Here is a 27,839-nt window from a genome sequence, read left to right as displayed (position 1 = left end):
CGTCTCCAGCGTCGTCAAACACGCCACAAAAAGGGCATGACAGTGATGCGCGGGCACGCCGCCGAAGCTTGCAGTGCGGGGCGCCATGGCAATGTTATTGTCAGCAATGCCGCTGGCCGGTTGGCACTTGAGGGGCCACGAGGTCGCTGAAATGCTATTGCCAAGTAGCCGCCTAGTTCGCCACTGTGAACACGCCGGGTCATGGAATGTCGATGAGAGAAGACAGGCCGCACGTTTTTGGTGGTTCACCCGAGCGCTGAAGCCGGGTTGCGTAACAGCATCGCAACAGTGCTAAGGGCACTTAAAGAATATTTGATTCACCGGCATTCCTTCATTAGCAATACAAGTTAGTCCAACATTTTTGTACGATAGAAAATGAAAAAAAGCGTAAAAATTGTGTCGGAGAGAAGCGAGATAAAAGTAAACAAAAATAAAATATATCTTCGTCTGCTTCAAGCACAACAAAGAAAAAGGCCGCAACAGATGGTCCGCCAGCAGTGCAAAACGCGGAAATATTGAATTGAGCAAACCTCCATGTCATTCATCATGAGAAGCGAGGAAAGCGTTAGGAGTGGAAGGGGGACAAAAAAGGGTGTTATGTGGCATAGCTGGCTGAAGGCTTCCGTTTGTCAACAATATTCGTAGCTAAATACGCAAGTACCCAATACCCAATACAAATTTGACTAAATACCCAATTTTAGGTTTCTTTACCAGCTCATGGGGTTCCGCAGCTGTTTTAACGCGAAAGAAGAATACCTGCATGGTCGTGTGAGGTATCGGGCACATAACAATTGTTTCTTCCAAGGAGAGGGATGCGGAGAATGGGATGAGGAAAGAGTAAGGGATAGCTCAACCATCGTCAAACCAGCGCTTCGTGTGCTTCCGCAGTGAAAGCTTCTAATTGCTATTTCGTTCCCACAGTAGGGCTGTGGAGGGGGGAGGGAATAAGCGGATAGAGGTAGGGCCCGTGCCATCAGAAAGTGATACAAGAAAGCTCTGGTTGCCTCCAAGTTCACGGAGCGTTGGCCCCAACCCGGCACTGCGCCGAGCAACTTCTGTGTTTCGTCTTGCCGTGCGGTTATGCTAGCGCACACAGTGGGCTCTAGCCTGAGAACCGATCTTTCGTTCGACAAACTTGGTTTAACCGCGTTCAATCACGGCAAACTTGATGGCTATGGTTGCCTGTATGTATCCTGGCCGTGATGTAAAACTCTTAGGAACGACCACCATCCACACTGCAGAGGAATAAAATTTGCTCATACCTTCGCCCATATTCTTCGTTTCCTTTATGTCGTGTGCTAAAAAGCTTTGATCCACCTTCACTGAGCGGAATGGCTCCTAATTATTGATCAGACGTCCAGCCGGTTGCCCGAATGCCGTCAATCGAAGCTGCCCCGGTAGACGAAGGATTGCAGAGGCTGTGGTAACCGTAAGAGGAACACATTTATTCTGGTAAAACATGGCCATTATAAAAAAAGAGCCTCCTGACGGTTACGTAACTCCCTAACCCGAAATTTGAGCGCATCTGTTTAGATTCTTCGACATTGCAAAATATGTTGCGGCAGAAAATTGATTGATTGATTGAGTAATTGATTGTAGGGTTTAACGCGCCGACGCAACGCAGGCGATGAGGCGCGCCGTAGTGGAGGGCTCCGGATTAAGTTTGACCACCTGGGGATCTTTCACCTGCGCCGAAATCTCGTACACACAGGCGTTTTTGCTTTTCGCCTCCATCAGGAAAGCGGCAGCCGTGGGCGGGAATCGAAAAAGTGTCCTCGTGCACAACCGCACATTGTCTTAGCCACTGAGCCACCGCGGCGGGGTGTTGAGACAGACAATGTCAGACAGGTATACAGTACGGGCGGCGACGGTAAGCATCTGCGTAGACAGCGCCAGCTGCAAAGCCTCCTCGCCGACGGCGCATAGCTACTGCTTCGGTGATGCGCACGTCTGGATTCTGACATCGGCGGCACTGGCGGCATCGAACTCACAACGTTGCGCGGTACTGTGGCGTTATTCCGTAGCGGGTCACCACCGCGGAGCACGTCTCGTGCGGCACTCGCGGTATTTGCGTTCCTCCCCTCACTTTTGCCATACTCTCCTCATCCGCTTTCCTCCTGTTCTTTTCGTGTCCTCCTCGTTCTCTGAGTTACATCGAGGGACGACGGCGAGGCACGCCGCGAAACCACAGGAGCGAATACTAACAGGACTTACCTGTTAATATTCCCTTCCACTCTGTGAAGGATAAACCAGTGGGCAGGGCACAGTCCAAGAAGGGCTCAAAACGTTGTTAGCAATTAGCTATGGAGTATACGTCCTGCTGAATAAATTGGATAATACTTTGGCAAACATAGACAAACATGGCGCTGTTCGTTTATCTCCCGTAAGAGACTGATACCACACGAGAATCAATAATAGTTACAACTTGTCTGGGTGCTGCGGAATTGTTAAAAGTACTTGAAACTCAAACTTATTGTTCGATTTGTCTTAGCCTCTAATTGCCAGATAATTTGTTTTGGCATTGTGCCAATAAAAGAAGAGCTACAGCCGTTTTCTGTAACAATACTCCCTACGCAGACGGCCGTGTGTTGGTGTGTTGGCAGCAACCGCGAATTCAGTAACGTTTACAACTTCACTGTGAACTAACTAATTTTAACAAGTGAGTGAACCTCGGCGTAATAATAGAGTTGTCGTAGCGGCGTATTTCAGTACGCTATTTTTAAAGATGCTTACATTAGATTGAGAGCTACAAAGCATTTCACCAGAAACTTGGCTTTGACGCGAGACTCACGATTGTCGACGCGACTTTTTTCTACACACCCTGTCGACGCGCGCAGGTTGTCTCAAAACTACTCCTATAACAACATAACTCCGATATGAAATGAGGGGTGCAGTTCTTTCAGTCAAACGTCGGTGTGTTTGCGGAAAAGTGAGTTATTGCTATTATGCCGTGTGGCGGGCGAAACATCTGGGCGGCTTTCCTCTTAGTTGATATGCCCGCGGACGGACCTGCGGTGCACTAGGATTTATATTTTGTGACGTCTTTTTCGAAATAATCTAGTGGATAGTGATCGCTCATCCCGCCTGCTTGTCTTTTAGTTCTCAATGTTATTTTAACCATCAACCAACCCAGACAGCAAATCATTTTACAGTACAACGCACATTCAGGTTGCAAGCGCCCTTATGCTATCGGACCTTTCCTTTCAGTGCAGCTACATCCCACGAAGTGAGCAACCCTGTGTGCTGTCAACGTTACCCTAAAACCGACTCCGCTGGTTCCCAACTGCAGCCACCATGGGCAAGGAAATAGGTTTGGGTCTTTGGTTGTTGTACTTATTTTGCTCCTGCGAATCCGCCGGGCGTACCAAGTGCGACCCCACGACGTGCCGTCCAGATAACCAGTGCACCTGCATGAGCACGCAGCCCCCGGGCAACCTGAGCATCGTTGAAATGCCCCAATTCGTGATGCTGTCATTCGACGATGCCGTCAACGAGCAGAACATGGGATTCTACCGCCATCTTTTGGCTCCGGGAAGACGGAGGGGCCGTGCGAGCGGTTGCAACATGGCAGCCACTTTCTTCGTGTCTGCGGGCTATACCGACTACAGCTTTGTCCACGAGCTGCACAGCGTCGGAAGTGAGATAGCACTGCACTCAATCACGTAAGGGAACATTCATAGGTAGAAACAGCGTTCTTTATTATAGGAACGGGTATATATAGATAAACCTCTACACAACACGAGCGACCTTTGAACACGTGGGCCAGTAGGCAATAGCTTTCCCGTTTTAAACTAGGTGTTTCTTCATAATTAACCAGGCAACCACCACCAAATTTTCTCTTCCTAAGCATGATCAGCCATTTCCCACATTAAGTACTGCTGTCATTAAAAGGGTGATATTTCGCAAACAGCTAGCCTTTCGCTTGCATACTAACTCATCAGTAGGACTGAGTAAATTTTCTGCAGTTAACCACAACTACCAACAAAAAGATGCCGCCCACAGAGTAATGTCAGATAGTTAGCTTCTTCCTGAAGCACAGAAGATCCAGTTTATAAAGCGTAAATTCAACACGGAACCTGTTTTCCCCTTGAATGGCAACTGCACCATAAAATTTATTGGGAAAATCAAGACTTTCAGATAAATAGGTAATGGGATGTCCTGAAATCCACAGAATTGTGCTTCCGCATGCTAAGGCATTTTAGGGAAAACAATCTTGAACGAGTGTACGCGTCTGTTTGTACCAGTTATTGTACTTTTTGGGCCTCTAGTTCCATGTCCTCCCGCGTCTTACTGCATGCATCTTAAAAGAAATTATACAATGCTTTTACGGTAGCAAATCTTAAACATGGCATCGGTGCATGTTCACTTATTTCGAATCATTACTATTCCATACAAATGTAGAGAAGTGTTCGCGGGCTTCCGAACCTAAACGCCCAAGGCGTCCTGAATATTTAAATACACAGGACCCTAGGTGAATGCCTTGGTCCCCTGGAGTATCCTTGAATAGCCTTCTAATACAGTGGTCTTGTTCATGGCGTTATGCGCTCCCCTTTTATATCCTCCTCACGGTATGTTCAACTTACGTACGGGGACCTGGGTGCCGCTGTGTCGCCACCCACTATCACCGAGATTGTTCAAGGCGAACCGTACTAGGCCCAGTATACCCGAATGTACGCAAAACCCATAGTTGCCACCTGCACTCCCTTCCCCACGTTCCCCCGAGCAGCACAAGACACTGCTGTCCAGCTACCACTCTTGTGATCAGCTCCTGCTGGTTGAGAGAGTGGTAGCAGCCAGTACTGTGCATGGCTATCTGCAAAAAGGCTACAGTCCTACAATAGTCTCCTCAATAAAGACGCTTTACGCGTTCACTCTGTCTTAGACGGTAAAATATTTCGAAAGACGGTATTTCACATTAGACCGATGGTTTTCATCAGTTGTTTTTCGCTGAAATTTAAAGCAAAAGCGTTTGAAACGCGGTAATTTTCCCGCCCATTTTTCGACGTGCTCAGAAACGAGACTACAAAACAATTGTGCGGGTTTAATGCGTGACATTCAAATCCATACTGCATAGAGGGGCACGGGCCTCCAAAACTACTTTGGAGCTTCAATGGCATATTCGAATCCGTGCAGAACTATTGCCACGAGATAGCAACGACGGGTTAGTTGGAACAAGCAGAGCTACTGACGACGAAGAAGCTGTGTCCGGCACTCAGCCTGGGGGGTTCTGTCTCATGGCCGACATCGTGTAAATAGTGTAAAAACGTCGGTTCACCGTCACCCATGGTCACTTCATCATTGCCGCGCCCCCACGTAACAATCTTTTGCCGATATACTGAAATCTCAAATATTGAAAGTCAACCATGCACCACCGAGAGTGGATTACACTTCTCTGCTGCATTATGATGTGGGTAATAAATACATTTGTTCATACCGTCAGTCCAAAGCTGTAACAGCGCTGTTGAAATTCTCAGAGCGGGGCAGGAGAAGCATTGGTTATGTTTCACTTGGGAAGAAGGTGGAAGTATAAGCTCTAACAGACCATTCTCGCCACCCTGGGCTTTCATTACATACAGTCCGCCGGGACTACCTTCTTTTACCCAGGACTATGTTGCATGATACTAAACTAGGATGTAGCTCTAATAAAGTTTTATCATGCGTCACTTTGGAGTTATATTATTTGTATCCACGGCATGTAGGTGCGCGAGAAATCCCAAATTACTCGACGGTGCTCTTAATTCCCCCATGTCCGACAATGTATGTCAAAGAGGCACTTCTTCGGCTGCACTAGATTCACTGCATCTTTGACGAGCATTTTTGGTTCCCAAAAAGTTGCACACATATTTTTTGTGCAAGTATAAGCTACATTGAACTTTACGCGTGAACGTAATGCCAACCTTTGTTCGCGGCGTTGCACGAACCAGGCACGTGTACAACCTGACCTACTGGAGAACACTGGACAGCACTGGGTGGGAGGCCGAGTTCGTCGCTGAGCGTAGAATCCTCCGGAACTACGCCCTGATTCCCGAAGAGGACATGGTCGGTGCGAGAGCACCTTTCCTAGAAGTCGGAAGCGGGGGCAGCCACGTGATGATGCACAACAACGGATTTCTATACGATTCTTCGGTACCAGTCAAGTGAGTCCTAAGAAAATAGCTGCTATAACGCATGTACAGTAGAAAAGGAAGCAAAACAATATCCACCCGACAGCACAAATTTTATTAATACGTTCTTTGAAAGACAGCTCATTGGCTCCAATCTACGCTGTGGAGGTGGTTGGAAAGCAAAGCTTTAAACGACACCCACACTAATAGCCCATGCGACGTCGCTTGAATTCATGCACGTGGCTCTACAAAGAGTGAAACCAGAGGTTCTGCCAGCCGTTACCTGGAATTCGGTGAGGCGGTGTCCCGAACGCAGCACCAGCGTCGGCCACGGCCGGGCTAGAGCGGTGGACGCCACCGCTGTAGCCCAGCCGTGAGTCGGGAGAGAGCAAACAGAGAGGAGCGTCATTCCAAGATTGAGACTGCGAAACCTAGCCATCCTGATGTGCTAGCTTGGGGCTACACCACCGCGCGACACAAGCGCAGACACCGGAACAATTCGGCATGTGAGCGTAGTGATTCCCATTTATACAGATTTAAACTGGTTAATTTAGTAAATTTGAGAATTGCGAGAAAGCTGAGGGAACTTTTATAATTCCTATTCATCAGAGCCTGTTGCTACTTTCGCCTTCTGTAATACCTTTTAAAACACAACCGAATTGGTAATCACCAATTTAGAAAACGGAGTCCCATTCCCGGCAACCAGTGTGCAAAACGTAACCTTTCTCTATTGGCCAGATGTCTGTATGGGGTTTGTACATTTTTTTCCGGCCTGCAAACCAATCCATAAAGGGGTTCTGCAGCAGTTACCATCGACTACTGCGAATGTATGTTGGGGTAAATTCTTTTGTACCAGCAATCTCCTTCCGCAAGAATTATGAAAATCCGTTCACTATCACCGAAACTACTTGCGATGAGAAATCGCGCATAATCGTCCCCTCTCAACTCGACCGCGGACAACGCGACGAGAGCAGCGCGCTCTCTTCCGGAGAGGGGGGCGGCTCGCGGCGTTCTCTTCCGCGGCCTTCGAAATATCACAGGCGCGGGAGTTTTCTCCTTTTCTCCGCAACGTGGAGGGGTCTATTTCCGGTGTGGCGCCACAAAAAAGCGGACATGGGTGCCTGCTCGCAAGTGCGCGCTCGGGCTGGTAGGGCGTATTTGAAGCAATAAACATTTTTTTGTCGAGTGGTCTGGTTGAATGGGAAGTATTGAGCTCATCACTCAAACTCTGAGCGCACTCAAAACATAAAAGAAAGGGCAGAACTGTGCCTACAGGTCCAGGCATAGAAAAGGTTCGTACACAGCGCTGACGACGGCGGATAGTCACAAGAAATGCGAGAAATTAGCCGGAAGTTGACCAGTGACAGCCAATCGGACAGCCATGGCCTCATTGACGTCGTTTAGGCCATGCCAGGGGTGCATAATGAGAAGTAAAGAGAGGATGGTTGGTTTTTCTCCGTGTTTCACAGCGATTTGAGCGCTCACCGCTTCACGAGCACGTGTAATATTTGGCTCAGGTATTTCTGGTAGTGTAAGCTAAGCGTCGCGCAGGTTTACTTGCACTGCTCAAAGAGGGTTGCAGGGTCTCTTTAACGTATGTTTGCCGTACGACTACTTCATTCCGTCGGGTGTGGGTTACCCTGGAGGCGCTGTCGAACAAGTTAAGCCGTGCGAAGGCACCGGGAAATGGACGCGAATCTGCACCAAAACAGGCCCAAAACAACCGCCGCTGAAGCAGACGGCACAGTCGTAACGCCGACGCTGCCGCTGGCGAGCAGGCATTCCCGCACGGAGAACGATGGGTAAGTTCGCGGCGCCATCTGTAGTGTGCAATGTGAGTGAAACCCTCTGCCCCCTCCCTCCCCCGGCCGCCGCCTCCCATGCGTAAAGAGTTTATTGTCCCGCACGCCACGAAAGAACCGTTGGCTGGTAGAGCTGTAAAGCTTTGCTTTAAAAAGCGGAGTCATAACACTTTCGGTTTATCACAGATGTTAAGGATAAACTGCTATGGATAGAATCCACGTCCTAGTTTTTTACCGGTGCGTATATTTATTAAAACGAATAAAAAATTCATTGGCGCACTTAAAGGGGCCATGAAGACAAAATAGAACTGGGTTTATTTCAAAATAACTAGCCTTTGGTAATTCGCTCAGCTCCATTGAAGCACCCATGGGGTTATCTTTGGCCGAAAGAACGCAAGAAATATGGAAAAATCTTAAAATTTCGTGCTACCGTGACGGAATAGCTGCAGGAGTGACGCAATGTGGGCCGGCCCTAAAACTTCGTTATCAGTGTGTTAACTTCACGTTCCCATTAAAAAAGATATGCTGAAACGTAAGTAGAGGCGTACTACAATAGCCCGGAGCCGTAATGTTTCATGGCAGCGGGTTACGTCTCCAGCCGCCAATCACACAAACAAGATTCTGTGTAGTCACAAAAAAATCGCGGGAAGGCGGCTGGGGAGTCGCCACTGTTTCATACGTTTTCTTTAGAGTGTCGATTATCGTTTGTAGTTTCCGATAAAATTGGTTATCATTGATGAGGGGGCAAGGCACTCTTTCTTACGAAACACCCGCCGCGGTGGTTCAGTGGCTGTGGGGTTGTGCTGCTGAGCTAAAGGACGTGGGTGCGATTCCTGGCCGCGGCGGCCGCTTTTCTGATGGAGGCAAAAAGCAAAAACTCCCGTGAAAACGTTTGATATTTAGGCGCACGTTCAAGATACCCACGTTGACAAAATTCATCCGGAGCCTTGCACTACGGCGCGCCTCATCGCCAGTGTAGCGTCGGCGCGTTAAACCCCACAATCAACCAATTGCTAATGAACCAACCCTGTATTTTGTCTTGATTCCCCATTTAAGCCTGCTTGCGAGGCTAGAATAGGAAAGCATTATGACTTTGTTTGGGATGGCTATAGAAGGCTTGCGTACTGCTGCATTCTGTTTGCATACCTGAGTTCAGAGCCGACTCCTGTAGACTAGCACTAAGTTCCTGTCGTTTTGCGTTCGCCGCGGCATTGTACGCCTCCTGAGTTGAGGCCGTATTGGCGTGCTTGTGCAACAGCACGCGCCTATTCGACGGTGAAAATGGCCGTAGAGCCGGCGAAAAGCGTCTTCCACCAGGAGACACGGCGGACGTCATCACGAAGACTGCCGCCTAGACCCGACATGGCAGGCCAAGCGCGGTATCGAGCAACGGGGGGCGTGTGTTCGTGGCGCCACGAAGGGCTCGAGCTCGTTTTTAGGGACGAATAAATTTGAAGCACACCAGACGATCGCCCCTTCTGTACCGCTAAGTATAAAATACATTTGAAACTTTGGTGACTTTAGGCGCTAAAGCTAAGCCTGAGCTATGATCCATCAAGGCTCACACCTCAGCTCGTTGTGTTGTAGTACGTGCGCAATTTTAATAGGGACGTATAAATGGCTACAGGCTGCGGGGTGTTTTCACGAGAGATGAGAAAGGCGTGTCCGGTCTGCATCTTTGATTTTGATGAAAGTTTGTTAGCTCCTTGTGCACAGGAGAAAACATGAGCAGAGGTATTTTCTGGAAATCATTTTTCCCTTTCTCAAAAAAATTCCCACAGCCGGCTCGGGTCACTGGCGCGTTGACCGGCTAGCGAAAAATGTGAAACTTCGACCGCTGTAAAACAAAAGCTACTGCAGCTATCGCCCTAGTTCTTTTTATGTAATGACTTTGAATACTCTCAAATCATTGAACGTATCCGTGTTGGTCTTGTGGAGTCAATTTCTTTAATAAAAATTCTCAAATTGGAAAACATTTTGAAAATAGGCCAAATGAGGAGGGGGGGGGGGCGGGGCTTTCCTCTCGAAATTTAAACAAAATTGGTTGTTGAAAGTTTTTAGTGATTTTGTTTTGTCATTCTTCAATCCTCGTGCCAATTTTAGTCTATCTCAAAATTTAAACAAAATTGGTTGTTGAAAGTTTTTAGTGTTTTTGTTCTGTTCTTCTTCAATCCTCGTGCCAATTTTAGTGTATGTGGTCAAGACAGTTCAATATGAAAAACGCACTGTACTGCAGCTAAGTAACGATATTTGGTATATTTGGAAAGTCAATTAAAAAAAGGCCATCTTCGATTTTTTTCAAACATTCAAAAATTTAAAAAAAATTACATGTCTCATTTTTTTTTGTTTTGTTTTGCAGCTACAAATCGCTAAATATAGACCTGTTAGCAGTATTGCGGTAACATGCTCAGGTTGTTTGTTAGAAGCCTACAACCGCAATGTAGGGCGAGAAATGGCCGTTACAAAAAGAAAATTAAGAAATAAACATTGCGGTGAGCATGCTTTGCTGAAATTAAGCGTGAACTCCTAACCAAGAGAAAAGGGGAAATTGTGTCTTGGTGTTTTCGTAAATTCTTCATTTTCTCGCTAACCCGTTCACATATCCAAGTGCTTTTTGCTGATATGCGCCGCCCTTACGGATATCTAATGAGCATTTTTGTGGTTTTCCCCTAACAAACATTATTGGGCCGATTCTGCATTCTGAAAAAAAAAGGGTGTTCTGAAAGATTATCAAGTATATGTTTCGCTGATTGATTTTTTCAATTGGTTTTCGCTAATAAATGTCACTAATACAAAAACACAAAACCAGTTTTAAGAATGTCGCCCTGCGGCGCAGGTAACGGCGCGAAAAGATTTTTTTTATGGCACGCCTGACGAGCCGAAAAGGCCTAACAGGTGATATCAACGCGTAGCTAAACTTTTCATTGAAATGGTTTCAGATTTCAGAGCACATTCTGATTATATTGTAGGAGCTCAATATTGCTGAATATTCTAAAACATTATACACAGGAGGGAGTGAAGGGAGCTGAAAAATTTTTCCTAAATTTATGTTTTTTTACCGCAGGCAAGTTCAGATATTGTACTGGCTTTTGTTGATATAGGTAACATACAGGTATCTAAACGCTGATTTAGAAGATTTTTCTATAACACCTAGCTGAAATGGACAATGATGATTTTGAGAAAATTATGTGTTTTCACAAATTACTCAATAACTAAGGAGAGTATTGTTATATCCAATTCGTTTTTACTCCGCTACCCATAAGTTGTCCAAAACCCAGTTTCAGGATTTTGTCTTAAGCGGTGCATAAAGACGAGAGCGGGATTTTTTACCTTATACCTGTGTGGACGTGGAACAATTTTCTCGCGTTCGCATAGCTGTAGCCATCTGCTGGGAGTTTTTGCAACCACGCGCTTCCCCATAGCAGCCCGCGTTATCATAAAACTTACAGATGAGTACCCTTCATACCTACTTAGATAACACTTCCCATGGGCATGTAGCCGTTTGTGCGCACCATCTTGGTACAATTTGTTTATGGCGAGTTCAAATAAAACACAAGTTACAGCCTTTTCCCATTACCACACGCCTCCGGTATTGACAACACGCGGGAGTTCCCAATTCTGTGCAGGGCAAGTTAGCGGCGGACTACCTAATTATGACTAGAAATTACTGAACAGGTATTATGGCCATTAGTGTCGTTAGTATAGTGGCCCACTCGGGCATCGCCGGGTACTACCGCTAGTCGGTACATAATCTTTTTCTCTGTAAGAGCGACTTCCAGAACCTAGTTAACCAATCCCCATGGCCGGCTTTTGCGTCGATAAAGCCGCCCTCCGGCGTGATCTTAGAGAAGTTTTGTCTGCTTTTCTTTTGTTTTGTTATTTAACTGATCCTCTTAGCTTGTTTCTTTCCTTACTTTTATTTTATAATTTTTTGTATTTTTTTTTCTTTCTTTACAAGCCAGCCTTCTCATCCAGGCGGGTTTGCCTCCTTTCTCATTTTTCAACCAATGAGCATCGAGTTTGCAGAAGCGTTTTCTTAGGTCTTCACATTTTATGCTTCCGACATCTCGGACAGCTAGCGTAGAAACTTTTCACATACAAATAACGTTGCTGTTTTCGAGCATCATGTTTTCGCAACAAAGGCTTCATATTTTTTGAAATATTGCCTTGGAATTTTGCACAATGTTTTCTTGCATAAGTTGGATGTGTTTTCAGGAGGGGGCCTGGTAGTATCATAAGCAAAGGAGCTTCCTGGTCCTTATCCTTGCGTACGTTGCTCTCAGAAAAATTAAAATAAATTATACAAGCCCAATCCTCTGCATACTTTGCATAGTGCCTTCGCAAGGGTTTCTTTTTTTCTGCTTATACTGAATGGTGCTATGACTTTTATTATGTATGGCAAAGCGTACAAATATAAGAAAGACAAAACAGTAGAACCGCGATAATTCTAACTCGAAGGGACCCCAGGATTTTGTTTGGATTATCGGAAGTTTCAATTATCCCAAGTTGTCATAAATATGACTTGGCTCATCATACCAACTAATGTTGCACTTAGACATTACTTATTTTTAATCATACAGCATTCGTACACAATATTGAAGTTCTATTAACAGTATAGAAAATCGCGAATGGTTGATGTTGGCGGCACCGCCGGTAATCAAGTTGGAAGGATAAAATACGTTGCCGCGCAGCAGCGGCGCAGGCAGCTCAACACAACACAAAGCACAAACTCGAAACACAGGTGGCGTGCTCTGGCGCGCGCGCAGTTGGCCTAGGGTAACGCGTGTCACTTTCCCACAAGCCCCGCCTGCCCCGCCGGCCGAATTGTTGTTTTTTGCTTTATTTCTTGCTCTATCCACACAGGGTTGCTGGCGCACGTGATTTCGTTTTGACACGTCTACGCAGGTAATAAAGTTCATTTCTCGCTGTTAGGGATGTAAGTATGCACAAGTGCAGCAGAAGTGGAAAATCAAGCAGATGGTTTCTGTCAAAGACAGGCAAGGAGCACAGGTTAACCAATTTTTTCCAATGGAGCAGTTTGAATTAAGCGGCTTTGAAATACATTGGAAACATAGCGGGTCAACAAGTATTTTCAAATTTCTTTGAATTACGGGAAAGTTTTAATTGTGCAAGTTTGAATTATTGCGAGTTTACTGTGCGTCGGACCCGTACAAGTTCCTGTGCTGTTCCTGTATTCTTTTGCCATTTGTCTTTGCAACCACGGGCCCACTTGATTGCATTTAAAGCCCTGCAGTTTCTCGTCCTGAAGAAGCGCTTTTTATATCTGGACCGATTTTGGCTGTCATACGATCACTGTGAGGAAAGAACTTACATCTGTGCGAAAGTCGTTTTAGTACTTCTTCGATTTAATACTTCAATTTGTTTCCTTTTACAGTTTGACCCAAAAACCAAACAAGCTATCCGTCTACCCGTACACGTTGGACTATGGCTTCCAGACGGACTGCTACATCTGGCCATATCCCAAAGGCGTGTACGAAGGTCTGTGGACGGTGCCCCTGAACAACTTCTACCGAACGGCCCTCGATGACTCCGGATCACGCATACACAGCGAGTGCGCTATGGCCGACGCGTGCTACCCTCAACCGACAACAGCATCCGATACGTTCGATTTTCTCAGGTGAGGACAACACAGCTCAACTGAGGACCATGTGAGAGTGGCCAGTATGTGAAACAAAAAAAAAAAGTTTGATGGTTTAGGTTCAAATCGCAGAGCCTTCTTTCTCGATCTGTTGATAGCAAATCAACAGCACGAGTTCTGCTGTAGGTGACAGACAAGCCAAGTGAGGCGCTGCTGTCTTTGCTTGAACTCTTACTTTGAACCTCCCGTGGTTGGAAATAATTCCTGGGAGATTTATAGTGCATTGATGTAATAATACACAGTTAATCAATTGAGGGTGCATTATGTTGATCACGGACAGCCGCCAGCCCTTTTTAGAGACCCAAAAATAAACATAAAAAAACATGAGGAATATTATACGGTGTTTTGGGAATTCCCCCGCATACGTCAATGGGCCAGTAATGGGCATGTAACACTTTGGTGGGTTTCAGAATGCACAAAAAAACATCAGATTTCGGGCGCAGATTCTTTGCGGTCTTTGCGAGGTCAGTGCTTCCACTCAAATTATTTGGTTGTTAAATTCCTTGATTTATTCGTACACGCGCCAGATGCGCATACACACCATTCTACTCGGTGTGTATGTACCACTTTCCTAGAACAATAGCCGCAACTGTCGGATATGTACACCATTAGGCCTAAAGTTTCTCATTGAGGTCATAGGAGATTACCAGGCACTGACAGCTTCACGTAGAATGGCTACTTTTTTTCCGATTCGTACCGGTTGAAGATGTTAGCTCTTATAGCAATTGGTGTTAGGCCTAACATCCTCTCTTTATTTTTAACGTTAGTGGAGCTTTAGGATTAGCCTTACGACGTGTCAAGCAACGCCATACTGACTGCATGTCCGGCTACCGGTATTTGGTTGACGACGTTCGTCCTCAAGGCGTGCCGTTACGCTGTCGCCTGCCCGCGTAGGTCGGCTGTCTGTTTTGCATCAACCTTTGCGCTGGCGAGATATAAACTTAAAAATGCGGGAGCCTTCACGAATTTTCCGCGAAACCGGCAGAGTTCGGATAATTGTGCTTTCGTACTGAAAACGGCACTTAATTTGACGTGCTCCATGGCCGGTGCGATAAGAGTGCTATTTATTTATTTTTTATTTATTTATTTTGAATACGCTAAAGGCCCCAAAGGGCATTACATAGGGGGGATGCAATTCAAACAACGCAACTCAACACACATTAATACAAACTGGTAACGGCAGTCAGACACCTATCTGTGTAAAAGGTTCAATTTACAAAAAATTTAGATAAAGAGAGAGAGTAAGAGGGCAATTAACATCTGCAGTGCATGACAACACTGAACCAGGCACTCGCGGGGGTCAGTTTTAGAGGAAACTCACTGTTCAAAACAACACCAACAACAAAAAAACAATTCAAAGAAATCAAAGGGCTGACAAAAGTGGCATGTGTACATCTGATAGTTGTGAAAATATCCTACACACGCAGATTGGAAAGCAGAAGTGTTAGTGAGAGACCCATTATTTTGAGGAAGAACGTTCCACTCCTGTATAGCCAACACCAGAGGGGAGTTTTGATGCTTTTTTGTCCTGGAAAAAATGGGAGCAACTTTGCATGTATAGTCATTGCGGATGGACACATAATGAGGGGGAAGAATCTGAGTTGTTGAAAAAGATGAATTGCAATAGTAGATAGACTGAAAAAGGGACAAACGAAAAAAATTTCGGCGCGTGCTCAGATCCGGAAGGTAAAGTGACTGTTTTAATGCCGAAACGCTTTGATTGCAACCTGATAAAGCACAATGAAATAAAGATACAAATTTAAGATATAAAAACTAAGCACATGATAGAAAACATAGACCAGCATAACCTACTTTAATTCGTTAATGCCCAGTCTAAAATCACAACAGGAATATCGCAAAAACATAACCAAAATTCCTGTCGTACAGCAAAAAATGTCTTGTGACTACAGAAGTCCTGTTGTTACAAAAAGCCAGCTGTAGTTACGGCACACAGTTCTGTTGTAACGACAAAGTCTGTTTTCTCAACGACAAACATTCCTGTAGTCACAACAGAACTGCCAATTCCGCTGCCAAAAAAGACGTAAGTACGACACGCAAAAATACGACAAACTACAGAAATTTTTCTTTTCTTTTTCGGGAGGGCGCAGCTTCATCCGATGTCCAGCCTGACCATACATCTATTACAAACGCTGGCGCTTAAACACCTCACCTCTGGAACCAGCGCAGTCGGCGGTAAGGGGTGATTTTCCCTTGAAAAGAGAATTTTCTGAAAGGGGCCATGCAGACAAAACACAAGTTTGGTTCATTCAAAAGATTGCCTCGTTACAATCATACTGCACCACTTTAACCTAAAGTTCGATCAAACAAGTTTATAATTAAGCAAAAAGGAAATAGCAACGCGACCCACTAGCCGATTTACCGCAACAGAAATTATGATGCCATATGCCCAGCTGTGCGATTGGCTGAGGTCGGCAAAATCAAACGCAAATTAGGCAGGGCTACAAGCTTGCGGAACGAGCTATTTGCGCTTAAATGTAATGAATATTCATTTTACAGCCGTAGGAATGTGGGGTAAACAATTAGTTACGAAACAACGTGTAAACATAGAAGTAAGAATCCGCACTGCTGTTGGTACTGGACGCACTATGCTTGTTTTAGCAGCACAGCAGCCCGCCGCTTTGGAGTTGTCTTACACGCCACTGGCCCATTGGCGTAAGCGACATTCTTACGTGGCCCTGTTTCTCGAGCATTTCCGATGCTCCACGAAACGATTACTTTCTACCGTAACAAAAACAAGCCAGGTGCAAATACGGTCAAAAACAAAGCAGCGGCGGACAGCGGTCCGCGGCTCCGTATGGTAGCGCTATCTGGAAGGACTCACGGTAACCAAAGCTGCAGAGCCTAATGACGAACTGGGAGTTAGTTTGAGTACCCGCCGTTGTGACTTCATAGTAGATGTCAGGAAAACACACGATTTGGAGGGAGAATCAAAATTTCAACCTGAATTGATTAATTTTTCAGTTAATGCGGCGTCGTTTGTTGCCGTACAAGCGCTGGGGGCACTATGAAAACGAAATCTTTCGAATAAAGCAAACTCGTATTTTGTCTGCATGGCCCCTTTAAAAAAGGCTAACAATCCCCCGATGTATAGGCCTCCTGCGCTGGAGTTTTGGCGACATGCAGCGCCCCTAGCGGCCGACGCCTCTGGGTAGTACAAAAGCAGACGACCCTCGCCGCCCTCCATGTGTTTTCGATTACAAGCCAGAGTGAAAGTTGGTTGTGGCGCTTTGTGGCGTGTTTAAATGACTGCATACTGTATGAAATAGCCCTTAAAGTAGTTGCAGAGGCTAAGCAAAATAATATCCGCTAAAAGAAGCCGCTTTGTCGGCGTTCTTTTGAGCGAGCTGTCCCGGTGGTCGCGGCGTGGGACAGTATCGCCAGGTCGGGTGGTTTAACTGTTTGACGACAGTTACAGTTTTTTCTTCTTGCGTGTGGTCGACAAAGGAAAGTTCACGAGTAGCATAAACAAGGAGCGCTGCTCGTCCTATATCCTGAGGTAACTGCGAAAGGTTGCTTCAGCGGGAGCATGCAAGCGAACGCAAGAATAGCGCAGCCGACTCAGCTGACACTTCTGGCCTGGCACCGCCTTTGAAACGAGTGGAAATTTTGTTTCGTATTTTCGCAAACTAAATGATTCTTGCGTAACGGTTTACGCCGCATGATTTACGAACGGCAGGGTACATATATACTAGCGAGTAGGTGGAGCAATAACGCCAAATAAACAAATTAAGCGCTATTAAAGGACGCAAAACATGCACCAAATCACACGCCCGCTGCCTGCAGAGATGTGTACTTCTATAACATCACATAACACAGCCGAACGGCACGGGGCCCCGAATCACTGACTGTGTTGGTTTACTAGTGCAGGGCTTGTCGAATCTGAACGCCGACACGCCAGTTTTGACTTCAAATGGAGTTAGACAGCGAGACAAGAACAGAGAATGGGAGTCCTCCAGTTGAATTGCCCCCCCCCCCCCCCCCATCTTCACACTTCACCAGATTATTGCCAAATGTTATTAGAAATTCGCTGAATTTTTTCTCTTTGCATCCAAAGCCTCCTCCTCCTCCCGCCCGATTTGCCGTCCAGCCCTCCGCCGTGTCGGCTGCATGGAACTCGGCCGTTGCTGACCCTCATTCTAGGCTATTAAGTGCGAACTGGGAATGTATGCTGCAAGAGCGTAATTAAGTAAAGTGGGAGCAAACAAGGAAAGCAAGCAGCCTCTTAGTTCGCCCGACCACTTTGTTTTGCGGCCACTAATTTCGGAATCGCAAAACAGATTTCACGCTTCTGACGGTAGCGGCATTTTGTCACTGAGACACGCAACAAAACGGCAAGCTAAGCTGCACCATGTATTCGTAACGGCAATGCAAACGAGCACTGTTTAATGAAAGTGCACGCATAGTGTGCAGGTACGCAAAAGAGCGGCGCACCGCAGCAGGCGAGCCTGCGGTCCGCCGGACTCGCTGGCTTTTTAAAGCGCGATCATCGCCGATCGCGACACTCTTCTTTTTTGATCAGCCGTTTTTGAGAAGTCTTTGTCACCTAGAGTAGTAGTTTAAACTAGAAATTTCACTTAAAATTTCACTTCGTACGACCATCCATCGGTGAACCTGCGAGTAGCAGACGCCGTCACGGCCCCGGCACTTTCGTCGGCGCTGTAAACGTGTTTAGCGCTGCAAAGCTTTTTCCCGTAATGCCAAGTTGATCGCTGAAATAGATCGGACGCGTCGGGGATGAGCTAGTGACCACGTCGCAAAATAATAGGGAGCGTCGAGCTCATTTTGCGTCAGTCAACATGGGATCCTATGGGACCCGCGCAGCTTTGTACTACCCGGAAGTACAGCCCGGAAGCCGCTTGCGCAGCGCCCCCTGGGCAGCGCAGGAGGCCTATTGGCGCCCTTGTCCACCAAAGAGCCGATACGCCATTTACCCTGTTAAGTGATCGTGCTTGTGCAGCACGCCCGTGCAAGAACACTCATGACGGCATGGCAGAATGAAGGCACGCTAAATATTGCTCAGTGAAGCCGGCTTGCTTCTGCGAGAAAGCTTGCGCTAGTTGGAACCCTACGTAATAACGGCTCCTGTTTGCACCACAATCGGCGTATGGGGTGCTCTAAACCTAGCTCGTGTAGCTATTATGGTTTAGTTTGCATGAATAACACACGGCTTCCTATTTTGCTCTGTACGTTTCTTATATATCACCCATCATTTTATACATAACCTACCCACCATTTATCATCGTGCGACTTCATTTGGCGTCGCACGTTGTATATTACGCATGCTTGTATTGACATTTCGAAGCCCACGCCTTTAGTACCTGTGAAAGGTTTTTTGTACCTGTGTATCTAAATAAAAGATACGTCATTTCTAATCCCCACCCTGTATTTTCTGATACAGTAGTAATAATATAGTAACGATAAAAACTATTATTATTGTTGATGTTTTTATTATTCTTATTATTATTGTTAATTGTTTCGTATATGTGAGGGGGGTGGCAAACTTTCTGGGCTCCGGCTGCAAGTTTGGCCAGCAACGCCTCCGCTCCTGCAGTAAGCGTAGGGCTCGCCAGTGGAGGTCAAGTATGAGTGGACGGGTAGTGAGGGCTTCGCGTTCAAAAATATGTGCGTCGCAACCGACATTTGAGGCGTTGTCCTCAAGCCTGCGTCCAGTGCGCACTGCTGTTAGAATCTTTGTGTTTGCGCTGGAGGGGCAACTGACCTGCAAGGTGCGGCTTTCTACTGAGCTGCATACTAACTTAGGGCACCACGGCATTTAACGAAAGGCATTGAACTTCTTCGTGTTTATAAAAAAATCGCCCAAACTTCTCGCCTGGCTCCTTAGCAAAAATAACATCCTTTCTGCTGAGGCATATTGTCACGCAGACAAGGACGATGCAGTTGTCTTGAATGAGAAACACGTTTATTGGAGCGAACTTGTGCTCCCCTAACAACTCAAAAGAATACAGAGGCGGCGAAGCAGCGGTCAACAAAGTGACTTGCACAAGCGAGTGTCGTCGAATCGAATGCCCCGGCGTCCGCACTGCAGGCTTTTTGTCTTTTGGAGCGCGTGGTTCTCGAAACGTCGATTCGCATCGAGAACATAGTAGATCCAAGAAGATTATTCTGGGCTGTTCACGTTAGATCGAAATGCTCTCCCTATCACAACAGACAACACATGCGGCACAGAAAGAAAGAATGGAACACGCGCTTCCCTTGGCGCAGAGATAACACAGACCGGCGCAGCCGGGCGGTAAAAGCAAAACACAAATAAAAAAACCCAAAGTATGGTTCGCGGCATTACCCCCCCCCCCCCCCCTTTAAGAGTGCATCGACCCGATGCTAACATAAGCGACAGTCCGAACAAATGAAAATAGAAGTTCGTCATCGTCCGTAGAAAGGTTTTAAGCGAACCACGTGGACGACTTCAGGCCGCGTGCGTTGTCGTGATGTGCCGGAGTCACCATCGGGGATCACTTCGTAGGTAGTTGGCCAACACGTCGTAGAATCTGGTAGGGTCCGAAATACCGTCGCAGGAGCTTCTCACTGAGTCCGCGTCGTCGGATGGGAGTCCAAACCCACACACGATCCCCTGGTTGGTACTCGGCGTCTCGGCGTCTCGGCGTCGGAGGTTGTAGCGGCCCGCATCCACCAGCTGCTGGTCCTTTATACGAACTCGAGCGAGCTGGCTGGCCTCCTCCGCACGTTGAAGATATCCGTGGACGTCGGCGTTGAGGTCGTAGTCTTCTACGTGCGGAAGCATGGCGTCGAGCATCGTAGTCGGCCTTCTACCGTAGACAAGCTCGAACGGCGTCAGCTGCGTCGTCTCCTGGATAGCCGTGTTGTGCGAAAACGTGACATACGGGAGCACTTCGTCCCAAGTCTTATGTTCAACGTCAACGTACATTGACAGCATATCTGCGATTGTCTTGTTCAGACGTTCTGTTAGCCCGTTCGTTTGGGGGTGGTACGCCGTCGTTCTTCGGTGATCCGTGTTGCTGTAGCGTAATACTCCTTTCATCAGCTCCGCAGTAAATGCCGTTCCGCGGTCTGTGATTAGGACTTCCGGTGCTCCATGTCGCAGCACAACTTGGCTTGTAAAGAACTTCACCACTTCTTGTGCAGTCCCCCTTGGAAGAGCGGCGGTCTCTGCGTAGCGCGTCATGTAGTCTGTCGCTACGACAATCCACTTGTTCTGTGATCGTGACGTTGGGAACGGGCCTAAAAGGTCCATTCCAATCTGTTGAAATGGTCTCGATGGGACGGCGATCGGTTGCAGAAGTCCGGCGGGTCTTGTCGGCGGCGTTTTTCGTCGCTGGCAGTCACGGCAGCTCCGGACGTAGTGGGTGACGTCAGAGGTAAGGCCGGGCCAGTAGTACCTCGCCTTGATTTTTCCAATAGTGCGGGCTGTGCCCAGATGTCCGGAAGACGGGTCGTCGTGGCACGCTTCCAAAATTTCGTCACGAAGGTCCGCGGGGATGATGAGAAGGTAATTCGCTCTTGTTCCGGGGCTGAAATTCTTTTTCACAAGGACGGAGTTTCTCAGGCTGAATGCTGGTAAGCTGCGTCTGAAGGTCCTAGGAACGGCAACGTTGCATCCCTCGAGGTACTCGATTATGACGCGTAAGTCGGGGTCGGCACGCTGCTGGGCGGCTAGGTCGCTCTCCATCACGATCCCGAAGAACGCGCTGTCTTCATCAGAGTCTTGTGGTGGTGGGTCAACGGGGGCGCGGGACAGGCAGTCGGCGTCGGAGTGTTTCCTGCCGGATTTACAAACTACTGTAACGTCGAACTCCTGCAGGCGCAAGCTCCACCGCCCAAGACGGCCAGAGGGGTCCTTCAAATTGCCGAGCCAACACATCGCATGGTGGTCTGTTACAACCTTGAATGGCCTTCCATACACGTATGGGCGAAATTTTGAAATCGCCCATATAATAGCCAGGCACTCTTTCTCAGAGGCAGAATAGTTTTTCTCCTCCTTCGACAGACCACGGCTGGCATAGGCGATTACCCTTTCGCAGCCGCTTTGCTTTTGGACAAGGACGGCACCCAAGCCTATATCACTGGCGTCTGTGTGCATTTCCGTTTCGGCATTTTCGTCGAAATGAGCGAGCACGGGCGGGCTTTGCAGGCGTTTTTGCAGCTCGCAGAATGTTTTTTCTTGGTCGTTTTCCCAGCTGAAAGGGGTGCTATCTTTCGTCAAGCGCGTGAGTGGCTCTGCAATGCGTGCGAAGTTTGCGACGAAGCGCCGGTAGTATGCGCACAGCCCGAGAAATCTTCGCACGCCCTTCTTATCTTTCGGCCTTGGGATGTTCGCAATGGCTGAAGTTTTTGCCGGGTCAGGTAGGACTCCCGCGGCGTTGACGATGTGGCCCGAGAACTTGAGTTCCCCGTATGCGAAACGGCACTTTTCAGGCTTCAGCGTCAACCCCGACGTACGAATGGCCTCGAGTACAGACTCCAACCTTTCAAGGTGTTCGTCGAAAGTCCGGGCGAATACCACTACGTCGTCGAGGTATACGAGGCAGGTGTGCCACTTAAGGCCAGCTAGCACAGTGTCCATGACTCTTTGAAACGTCGCTGGTGCTGTGCACAGCCCAAACGGCATCACCTTGAACTCGTATAGGCCGTCTGGGGTTATAAATGCAGTCTTCTCTCGGTCTCTCTCGTCCACTTCGATTTGCCAGTAGCCGGTCTTCAGGTCCATCGATGAGAAGTACTTCGCGTGGCAGAGGTGGTCGAGGGCGTCGTCGATCCGGGGGAGGGGGTACACGTCCTTTTTCGTGATTTTGTTCAGTCGCCGGTAGTCAACGCAAAACCTTAATGTGCCGTTTTTTTTCTTTACGAGTACGACGGGCGCAGCCCAAGGGCTTTTCGATGGCTGTATAATGTCGTCGCTGAGCATGTCGTCGACTTGAATGCGGATGGCTTGCAGGCGGAGGCTGGCTCTTGCAGGCGGAGGCTGGCTCTTGCAGGCGGAGGCTGGCTCTTGTTGGACTGGCTTGGCGGCTTCCCGAGGTTGTAGTGGGCATGAAGGGTGCGTTCCCCGCACCTCCACCAGATGTCACGGAGACAAGGACGATGCAGTTGTCTTGAATGAGAAACACGTTTATTGGAGCGAACTTGTGCTCCCCTAACAACTCAAAAGAATACAGAGGCGGCGAAGCAGCGGTCAACAAAGTGACTTGCACAAGCGAGTGTCGTCGAATCGAATGCCCCGGCGTCCGCACTGCAGGCTTTTTGTCTTTTGGCGCGCGTGGTTCTCGAAACGTCGATTCGCATCGAGAACATAGTAGATCCAAGAAGATTATTCTGGGCTGTTCACGTTAGATCGAAATGCTCTCCCTATCACAACAGATAACACATGCGGCACAGAAAGAAAGAATGGAACACGCGCTTCCCTTGGCGCAGAGATAACACAGACCGGCGCAGCCGGGCGGTAAAAGCAAAACACAAATAAAAAAACCCAATGTATGGTTCGCGGAATTATGAAGCGCATCAACTGTTATGGATGTCATGCCGCGGATTCAAAGCCAGCGGAGACGCGAGGCCGGGGCATACCCACGCAGGCAGCCCATTAGAATTATCCAATTGTCGGAGGCGTCGTTATGTGGCTCTTTGCGCCACTTAAGCGTTAGCGTGAAATTGAGGCCAAAATGGAACAGGGCCTCAATGCGGATGAGGAACAGAACGCAATGCGGGTGAGAAACATCGAGTCCTCGTTGCTTTCTTTGCGGTGAAGGGAAAATGGGAACAGCAGCGAGATCGTTACACCTCGTTATTTTGTCTGGGCGCACAGGAGGCGTCCGCCGGGCGAAAACAGAACTGAGTTTTCGGGGATTATGGAACAAGGAGGATACCCTGGGACGGGGTTTCAAGTTCGGCGGGTTCGTACTTGTCAAAGTGGAATAGTCCTAGAACGCGACGCCGCTGAGAGAAACGACTGTATTTTTCGCTTCTGTTGATTAGTTTCATTCCGGTTCTTTTTGTCTGCGGCGCTCAGTGCGATGCGATGCGATGAGGTTTTACGGGAGGGGGCAAGAGGGAGAGAAAAGGGCCCGAAACTGTCTGGCGTGGGGTGCCGACACCTTATCAGGCCCGGCGCTCAGTGAATAATGAAGATAAACGATAGACCCTCGGCTACTCCTACGTGCTTCCCATGACTAAATATTTTTCTCTACAGTGATCCAGAATGCTCACCTCAAGTTAAAAAAGATCAGTGCCGTAAAATTGGCTGACCGGCACACCCCATTCTTCACAGCGGTCCTCCTGAGTTCTAAAACGAATGGTTTGCGTCGGACTGGTGTACTCTCGAAGATGCTGCCTTGACATGACGTCTACTAATGGTTATTACGACGGTTAACTAACGTGGAAAGCTGGGCCTGTTGGTCTATCATTAGTTTAATAACTGAACCAGCGGAAGAACCCGTCACAGAGACAGGGAAACAGAAAACTCAAGGACAGCCACTGTTTTTTATTGGAAGCACTCCCTTAAATATCTTTTCTCGGCAAATACGTGGAGGCGCAAATAGGAAGCAGCATTTCCCGCTCAGGCTCAGTACCGAAGAAGGCCAAAGAGTACCCCGAACTATCACATCGCTCTCCCCGAACTTCGTAACGCGATTCCTTCGTCGCTCAAAAACATTCGTGGTTCTTTGCTGCAAATTTCTAGTTGTAAGTTTACCAATAAATCCTCCAGTAGCTTCGCTCGTGCTGCGATGAACCTCGACCCTTAATGAGCACAGGTTTGAAATCCTGAATAAACTGAGGCACGTAATATCACCAACTTGCTGCCGGCGTCATTCTTGAATCTCACGCGGTGTTCGCTGATTCGGTCGTTAATTTCACCGCCCCTTGAAAGAAGGAGCACATAATATGCTACCCGATAAGAGCCACTCTTAGGAGATAGTAAAAAAAGCTCGAAAGGGCGCTATCACGCACTGCTAAATTCTAAACGCATTTATGAGTATACTACAAGCATGGATACTTTGGGCCCATCGGTTCATATGCATGGGCGAATTTAACGAGCTGATAAATTGTTCTTAACTTCAATGAAACATTAAAGGCCTTGGCGACGGCAGTAAAACCCAGGTCCGTGGTCGAACTAGCTATACAATCTCTTCTGAGCAGACAGAAAATAAATTTATGCAGAATGGCTGTTGATTGTTCTCGCTCCTAAGTGAGTGAGTGAGTGAGTGAGTGAGTGAGTGAGTGAGTGAGTGAGTGAGTGAGTGAGTGAGTGAGTGAGTGAGTGAGTGAGTGAGTGAGTGAGTGAGTGAGTGAGTGACAAAACACCATTTCTAACTTTATCACTCCGTTCAAGGCTGGAAAAGCGCCAAGGTATACCTTACCGGAAGACTTGGAATATAAACGTTAGTCGAAGGCATTGAGCGTAGCCTAACAGAAAATCGAACAGAAAGATTTTGCCAGTAAATTTTATGTCACCACAGTAATCTTAAATTGAAAATTAACAGGGGAAAAAAACGGCTCGAAATGTGTGGAGCTCACCCTCTGCAAGTGCTCGTTTTTCTAAGCAAGCTACGATTTTCTGGGATATGTTCGTCTCACATGCATAGGCTGAAAAGGTCGTTTAGATATCCGGCGTATTCGTGGGCCTTAGTAAATGTGTGATTTTGTAGCGTGGGAAACGGGCGACCACCAACTACATGTCTAGCTCATTAGGGCGACATTCCTGGTTTATTCCGTTTCAAGAACATAACGAAGAGAAGTCTAAACTTTGTTCTCCTTTATCTTTGCAGGTCAAACTTCGAACTACATTACAACTACAACAAGGCGCCCTTCCCGGTGTTCATTCACGAAACCTGGCTTCACCACGCCGACCGACAGCGAGGGTTCATGACCTTTATTGACTGGCTGCTCGCCAAGGATGACGTTTATCTCGTTAGCATCGCTGAGGTGGTGCACTTTATGCGCAACCCGAAACCCCTGGGCGAATACTCACAGTCCAGGTGTTCTAAAGCCACAGAGTTTCACCGCTGTCCCATGATTTATTCGTGCCGCTTTCCAGACGCGCAAATAGAGGAGGCCCGTTTACTCAGGGGCTGCAAACAGTGCCCGGAAGAGTATCCGTGGCTTCGAAAACCTGTTGATAGGCAAGTGCAACGAAACAACGCTTTTGATCACGTTCATCTCAAACACCGCTTCTACAGTGCAGGAAGCCTCTTGCTGTTTCCTTTCGCTTTTGTTTGTTTTCTTTGCTATTTTCTCCGGCAACTTCTTGGGCAGCACAGCCGCAAAAATCTGAGCGCTTCTCGTACGAAAGTCGCTTAGAAGTAGCAACCTCCGATGTTTGCAAAAAGCCAGCGTTGTCAACTCGGAATGTGGTTGACCGTCTGCCAGTTTTGAATGTCTTCGGAAGAGCACGAAAAACGACTCTACGAGCACCTGTTCTTTCCTCTTTATGGCTTCGTATAGCCTAGGGTTTCTTTCCGCTGTGTCACTGGAAACTACACGCGCCTCGTTCAAGGAGAAATCGTAAACGTGAAGTGCTATTTAATGGTATCTACGGCCTACATGTGAAGTGCAACCAGAAACTGGTCGGCTTGCCCTAGTGGCGTCCTCTAAAGAAGCGTTGCGCATTATAATTGTCCCAAGTCGGAGGGACGGACGAAAAAATTTTTCAGCAGTTGATCACCTCTACTTGTCCTGAAGAGCCCACGAGCACATCAAAGCTATGAAGGGATTGGTAAGCAGTCTCCTTACCTTACCAAAATAAAGGCTAGAACACAAGCGCTTTGTTATGAGTTGTTCGAGCTGCTTTAATATACAGTTAAACCTAGAAACGAAGTTGACAAAAATTCATAGTTTTTTGTTACATCCAGGTTTTCGTTACATGCAGGTTTCGATTGGTAGATCCCGGGAATGAAAACGAAACGAAACCAATACGCTAGGCATTTGTAATGCTGAACTTACCCTTGTTCAAGGATATATTTCACACTAAAAAACTGCGTGATTCGCGCTTGCTGCTGCTACTACACGACCCCCGAATTCACAAAAAGTAACTAAGTATCACTTTTGCTTTTTCATACTCTTCGGTGCCTCAGCGCGTTTCAAGAACCAAACTTATGCTGAAAGAGCGCCTTTCGAGAACTTCGTGCTCTTTTCTGCACTCGAAATTGTTGTAGGGATGCTAGCTGGAACACTGTACCGGGTGGTGACGTTCTTCTTTGTCGCTGGTCGAGACGCCATATAAATGGTTTTCACGAAACCATTTTCTCCTAAAAAAAAAAAAAAAGGCAGAAAACGACACGACACGGTATGGTGGCGCCATCTAGGTACAGTAACGTAGACAAACGCGCGAGTACCTCAGTGCCTGCACCAACGTACAGGGTGGAGACACCCTTTGAACGGTCCCGTGCCGCTGCAGTTGGGTCAACGTGCACAACACGTCGTTCTTGTTTCCCACGAGACCCAGCAACGCGAAACAGATAAGATGATTCAAACTTCGCCAGTTAACCCCGTTGCGGCGATAATTTTAGCGCGGTTTTGATACAATGACTTGTTTCGGCAGCGAGCGAGTGGGCCAAAATGGCGGCGCCAGCGCATACGTGTCTCCACCCTGTACGGCGGATGCGTGAATCAAGGGACCATAGGCTGCAGAGCGGTCGGTTCCTGTGATGTCATTTGGGACCACGAAAACGCACGATTGAGCGGGAAAATCAAAATTTTTACCTAAATTGATTAATCTCTCGGTGAATAAAGCATCGTTTGCATTCGGACAAGCGCTGGGGGCACTATAAAACACGAAATCTTTCGAATAAAACAAACTTGCATTTTGTCTTCATGGCTCCTTTAAAGAGAAGAGTGCGTTCGAAAGTGCGGCTTCATCGCATCCCCTTCTCTGCCGATTTCCTGTGTTCTGCCGTGACAACTCAATGTTAAGCACACGAGGCTGAATTTCCCGCATTGCTCGTCTGCGTATCCAGTACGATGTGTGCGTGAGCAAGCAAAGAGCCGATATAAACAATGAATGCCATCATCCGCCAATTGCCTCTCTTTTGAAGGGCATTCGAAAGCCCTGGTTGCCCAGTATATTATCCAGTGTGATTATCCAGTGATTATTATTATTATTGTGATTATTATCCAGTGATTATTATCCAGTATAATAGCCAGTGTGCACGCTTTCCTCTGTTTGTTTGGAAGGACGTGGGCGGGTGCAATCTTAAAGACGATAGTCTTTCTTGCGCTACTTAAACGCGAGAATTTTGGCCTGTCTGCCTCTCGCTCGATGCAGCC

At 47.4% G+C, this 27,839-nt stretch overlaps 1 protein-coding gene across 1 annotated transcript in view; it reads left to right on the top strand.

Annotated features, from left to right (window-relative positions):
• Nucleotides 1-26,348, top strand: part of LOC144166589 (chitin deacetylase 7-like) — a 41,252-nt gene extending 14,904 nt beyond the window's left edge. Inside the window, exons 2-5 of the mRNA XM_077696098.1 lie at nucleotides 3,208-3,662; nucleotides 5,925-6,137; nucleotides 13,302-13,544; nucleotides 25,343-26,348. Of these exons, the coding sequence (XP_077552224.1) occupies nucleotides 3,295-3,662; nucleotides 5,925-6,137; nucleotides 13,302-13,544; nucleotides 25,343-25,874 (1,356 nt within the window). The 5' untranslated portion in view covers nucleotides 3,208-3,294 and the 3' untranslated portion in view covers nucleotides 25,875-26,348. The remainder of the gene's footprint in view (nucleotides 1-3,207; nucleotides 3,663-5,924; nucleotides 6,138-13,301; nucleotides 13,545-25,342) is intronic.
• Nucleotides 26,349-27,839: the final 1,491 nt, after the last annotated feature.

The sequence above is a fragment of the Haemaphysalis longicornis genome, unplaced genomic scaffold (assembly GCF_048455015.1).
Source record: "Haemaphysalis longicornis isolate Haplotype H1 unplaced genomic scaffold, Haemaphysalis longicornis Haplotype H1 scaffold_1, whole genome shotgun sequence".
In the NCBI taxonomy this organism is placed as follows: Eukaryota; Metazoa; Arthropoda; class Arachnida; order Ixodida; family Ixodidae; genus Haemaphysalis; species Haemaphysalis longicornis.
Note: the sequence above shows the minus strand (reverse complement) of the source record. Positions and strands in the feature narration are given on the sequence as shown.